General features: G+C 55.2%; 1 protein-coding gene across 1 annotated transcript in view; it reads right to left on the bottom strand.

Annotated features, from left to right (window-relative positions):
• Positions 1 to 1,081: 1,081 nt before the first annotated feature.
• hcn4 (hyperpolarization activated cyclic nucleotide-gated potassium channel 4) overlaps positions 1,082 to 5,452 on the bottom strand; it is a 76,726-nt gene continuing 72,355 nt past the window's right edge. The window contains 1 exon segment of the mRNA XM_030376524.1: positions 1,082 to 5,452. This exon segment is cut by the window's right edge and continues 497 nt beyond it. Coding sequence (XP_030232384.1) covers positions 3,848 to 5,452 — 1,605 coding nt within the window. The 3' untranslated portion in view covers positions 1,082 to 3,847.

Here is a 5,452-nt window from a genome sequence, read left to right as displayed (position 1 = left end):
CAAGCATGCACATGCAGGCACAAACACACACACATACACACGGACTCAGATGACACACACGCGCACACACACACACATCACCGCGTCAGCTGCCAGCTCCATCGCCCAGCAGAAGTCCCCTTCCTCATAACCTTCAATCAAAACATACGCAAGTGACCTGGCCAGCACTCATAAGGCAGGCCTCCCTTCAGAGTCCCCTCATATGAGTACCGGACGGGGGGCCCGCCTGCTTGACGTCCCCTCTCGACTCCGTGTCCAATCAGATCATTCGCTCAATGCATCAACGTCTCTTCACATTTACAGCCTCTACCTCGGAGACGCTGCTGTCTGCTCTACCCTGAAGCGCCCCCTGTGACTGAATAAGGTCATGCTGTCAGGGGGGCCCTCTACCGGGACCCCTGTACCGGGACCCCCATACCGGGACCCCCATACTTGGACCCCCATACCGGGACCCCCATGCTGGGACCCTTGCACTGGGACCCCCGTCTGCGACCACCATCACCATCATCACCACCACCTCCACCACCTTCCAACCCCGCCCCAACCATCAGCACCATCACCACCGATACCACCACCATCACCACCACCACCTTCCACCAGCCCACTTCCTTTGAGATGGCGTTCCACGCTGCAGAGCCACGCGTCACACGCAGCGCGCACAAGGACATGCATATTGGAGAGGCTCCCAAGAGCGAGCTGAGCTTCAGCAGAGATGACGACAGCAAGGCTGACAACCAGCAAGCTTACAAGGAAGGGACTGGAAAACGGCATGAGAGAGAGACAGTGAAGACAGAGAGAGAGAGAGAGAGAGAGAGAGAGAGAGAGAGAGAGAGAGAGAGAGAGAGAGAGAGAGAGAGGAAGAGACAGAGACAGAGAGACACAGAGAGAGAGACAGGGACAGACAGAGAGACAGAGAGAGAGAGAGAGAGAGAGAGAGAGAGAGAGAGAGAGAGAGAGAGAGAGAGAGAGAGAGAGAGAGAGAGAGAGAGAGAGAGAGAGAGAAAGAGAGAGAGAGAGAAAGAGACAGAAAGAGAGAGACAGAGAGAGAGAGAGACAAAGAGACAGACAGAGAGAGACAGAGAAAGACAGAGAGACCGACAGAGAGAGAGAGAGAGAGAGAGAGAGACAGAGAGACCGCGACAGACAGAGAGGTGGGTATGAATAGGGGATGTGTAGTGGGTTTACAATGTAATGTGTTTTTTGCACGTTATTGTCTCCTCAGTAAAGGAATACTTGTATAAAACCATTGCTTGCATATGTTTTGAACCAATGTGGATACACCTGGATGGAAAGCCCTGACAATGCTCTACCGGATTTGAAGAAAATAAAAATAAGACTGATAAAATGCCCTTAACCAAGGCACTGACCCATTGCTGTTCCTTCGCCGAGCATCTGGCCTTATGCAGATGTTGCTCCTCCGCCTCACTTTGAGATCCTTTTACCTGTCTCTCCCCCATTCAAGCTCAGGCTGCTTTTGTCAAATTCTTCTACGGATGAATGGCTTTGAAAAAGGGCTTGGGATGTTTGCCTATATGGAACGATAATAGCCTCGCTAATATAAAACGTACAGATGATAAATAAAAACATGAACAGATGAACGCAAGCAAATACGCAATCTTCAATTTAATCAAAACAAACGAGGACAACAAACGACCCCTCTTTTATATTTCCCCTGACGTATCTAAATAGAGACGCAGCAGCGATGCCGTGTCGCGGTGCCATCGATCGCTCGCACTGTTATGACCAGGTTTTCAATCAAGGGGAATGTGTCGTTGAGAAGAGACCCCTCGGATGGCTGGGGGATGAGACCAATGATCGGTTTCCTTAGGAGAGCATCCACCATGCACGTGTGATTGTTTTTGCTTTAGAGATACATCTCTGCGATGTTTGCGTGGGTGCGACCGTGCATACTTGTCGCTACGGGGTGGGGGTGGGGATGACGGAGACCCTAATGAGGACGGAGAGCGTCCCCGGCACACCTCTGCCGAGCCGGGCCGCGGTGACCTGTGCGGGCCTGGGAGATCCAGGCTTGTCTGCTTCAATTAGGCCGCCGCCGCTGAGGGCTGTGTCTCTGTGTCTGAGGTAGGGCCCCAGCTGGGTGAGCGAGACCCGGGTCTCTCCCAGGCACACCGCCGCTAAGTACAGATGCTCCCCCGCGCCGGGCTCTCGCTCCCCGGGCCCACGTACCTAAAGAGAGCTTATTTCACTAATGGCCACGTTTGGCTGGGGAGTCGCTGGGTTCGGTGATTCATCGTCGTCTTGTCTTCGCTAGTCACCTTGAGAGGGTGCGGAAACCATTGCTGGCAATTATAATGTAGAAATGTTTGGAGCTATTTATCCGTCGTTATTTACAGTGGTTTGAATGTTGTGAATTACTGCGGAAGGCCTGCTTACACGATTTGTGTGCGTGTGTTGTTTCTAATGCAGCAACCAAGCGTGGTCAGAAAGCCTGGCTGACCATCAGTCTTCATGATGGGGGCCTCCCAGCCCCTGAGAGTCCACTCTAGCAGCCATAGACGTGTTGCATACATCCTGCATTCCCGAGCTCCCGTACGTTCCAGTGGCATTCCGTTGGGTTGATGTATCCCTGCCCTTGAAAGAGCTGTTATAATGAGTATGCTATGCAGTAAATGGGGAGAGTTATTTTTGTTTTCCGACCATTTACAGAACAAATTCTGTGGATGCCATTCGTTTTAAAGATTGTATCTTAAGATATATGGATTTTATGTCTGGCAAATAGATGACCACACACAAGCTGGGATGTGTGGAAGTGCTAGTATTTGTTGAACCAAGAACTTCTTTTGATCAGTCAGGGCAGGATGCTGTCTTGCATCAGGCTGCGCCAACATGGTCACACTCTCACACACTTCTGCTGGCGAGCAACTCCGGGCGCACGCACACTGTCAGAAACAGAGATATTTTCTGCCCCCCTCACACCCATAGAGAGATCGGTATCACACTGCAAGCATCACCCTCTCCCTCACATACAACAGCACTTTCCTTTTTTAGTTTTTTGCGGCTTTAACTTGGAAGACAAAGTGAGCTTGTAAGGACGTAGTTAAGGATAAGCCAGCCGTTAACGCGTTGGTGTGTCTCAATATCGACAAGGACTTAGGCCTTTTTTTTTCAAAACAAACCCTCCAGGATACAGTTTTACTACAGTGGTATAAAAACATGGACATACAAGCCAAGAAAAGGCAAATTGATTACCACATAGGAAAAGTCTCTTTTGGTTCCCTAAAATCTCATCTCCAACACCAAGTAGGTTTTGCAAAGGTCACACAGAGGATAAATAGTACAATCTAATAGATACGCTTGAGGATGGACAATATGTCATCCCACATAGGTAGGTAAAAGAGCCTGCTAGTATTGAAGCGTGTCTTTTGAGCTAAAAAGTTTAGAGTTGTATTTTTTCTTGGGACACAAAAAGCCTCTATACATGCAGGTATTAGTGCATAGGTTCCCGCAGAAAAATGTATTATTGTGTTCAACGAAGCATTGCCTAAACCTCAGCAGATGAATTTGGCATAGTCATAGAAATAAAGGAAATAGATTCAATTGCACACCCCCCTAGTCTCTTTGCTAAACATATATATTGAAATATATCTATCGAGTGAAAGATTTAAAAAAAGGAAAAGTGAAGCATAACACAAAACAAGGAGCTCTGAAACACCCGAAAAAGAGTCAGTAATCTTATATCACAGTCAAGTGAAATCTCAGGGGAGGAACAAAAGGAGATGGAACACAGCAGCAAAGGCCGGATCTAGAGCGAGTAACAAACAGCGCAGAGAGACGCTCCGCCGCTGAGTCAGTCCTCAGGAGGAGAGCAGGAGGGTGCGATCCAACCTCACAAGTTGGACGGGAGTTTGGCGCGCACAGTCTGCGGCGGCTCCAGCTCCGAGCCCCTCCGGGAGGGGGGCTGCCCGGGGCCCGACGACGACGACGACGGCGGCGCCAGAGTCTGGTGCGGGGGGCCTGGTGACACCTGGAAGGGAGGAGTTATGTGCCCCGGGATCGGGCTGCGGGGCTTTGGCACGAGGGTGGGTGAGGAGAAGGGCGAAGGGTAGTAACCCGTGTCCAGCTGGATGCTACTGCGGGGCAGCGGGTGTCCCAGGGCCTGAGCCACCTCCTCGGGCAGGGACGTGCGGGAGCAGGACAAGAGTCTGAGGTCCTCCGAGAAGCGGCCCGTCGTCTCCCTCCCGGGGCCCGTGTGCGTCTGGGGCGGGAAGGAGGGCTGGGGCATGAGCAGCGAGCTCCGGGAGCCGGCAGCGCTGGAGGGGACGCTGTAGTGGAACGTCCGACCGGCCACCGGGCTCTGGACGGTGGGGCTGGGGGCCAGCGGCGTCAGACAGGGCGAGGCGTTGGCCGAGCCGTACTGGGCCAGGGAGGCCAGAGCGGACCTCTCCAGGGACAGCTGGTGGGGCAGCAGGGCGGACCGCAGGACGGCCAGGCTGACCAGGCCCGCTGACGACGGGGAGCCCTCCAGAGGCTGCTGCTGGACGGGCTGGCCCTTACTGGAGGCCGGGGATCCTTGCGGAGGGGAGTGGAAGAGGTTCAGTCCGCCAGCAGTTCGAACTCCCGCGGAGAACTGCTGCAGCGACCCCACCTGAGGGAGCTGGCCGGGCATGGAGCTGGTCGACCCGGTGGAGATGGGACTGATGTTACTCTGGCAGCCGGGAGAGCCTAACGCTCCGGCTGCCATTCCCCCTGACGTCCCCCCTGTGTGCCCGGATGCCCCTCCCCCTGTATAAGTACCTCCTATTGAACCCCGTTTATGCCTTTCAGCACTTCCTCCCGAGGCGCCTCCTGAACACCCGCCCATTATAGTCCCGCCTTTAAATCCATCCGGCGTTGCTATCAATTCCCCAAAAGCTCCGCCCATCGATCCCATAGTTGTTCCCCTAGCGGCGCCGGTCATCAAGCCTCCACTAACCCCTCCCACCGATTCCCCGGTAGCTCCACCCATTGTAAAATGGCCGCCGGTGGCCCCCTCAAAACGCCCGCCGATCTCTGTAAAGTCATCCGTCGCCAGGGCCGGTTCTATCTCGATCTCAACGCTGACCGACCCTTCGGCAGAACCTCTGCCCCCGCCGCCCGTGCACCAGCTGCTCGCTCCACCGCAGGCCCCGCCACCCCCCCCGCCCGCTCCCCCGCCCAGCCCCGACCCCGTGCTCCCGCCCATCGCCCCCTGGTGGAAGAGGGTGGACAGGGGTGGGGTGCTGGAGCGGAGCGGTAGGTGGTGCTGGGGGGGGGGGTGGTGCAGCTGGGCCAGGCTAGAGGTCGGGGAACCGGAGGAGGAGCGGGGGGGTCCGAAGGGGAACGCCGACGCCCCGGCACCACCGGAGCCCGCCTTGGCCCCGGGACCGGGACCAGGACCGGGACCGGGACCGGGACCGGGACCCCTGCCCCCAGTACAGCCAGTCCCACGAGGACCACCACCGGCGGAGGCCTG

Source organism: Gadus morhua, chromosome 14 (assembly GCF_902167405.1).
Source record: "Gadus morhua chromosome 14, gadMor3.0, whole genome shotgun sequence".
Lineage (NCBI taxonomy): Eukaryota > Metazoa > Chordata > Actinopteri > Gadiformes > Gadidae > Gadus > Gadus morhua.
Note: the sequence above shows the minus strand (reverse complement) of the source record. Positions and strands in the feature narration are given on the sequence as shown.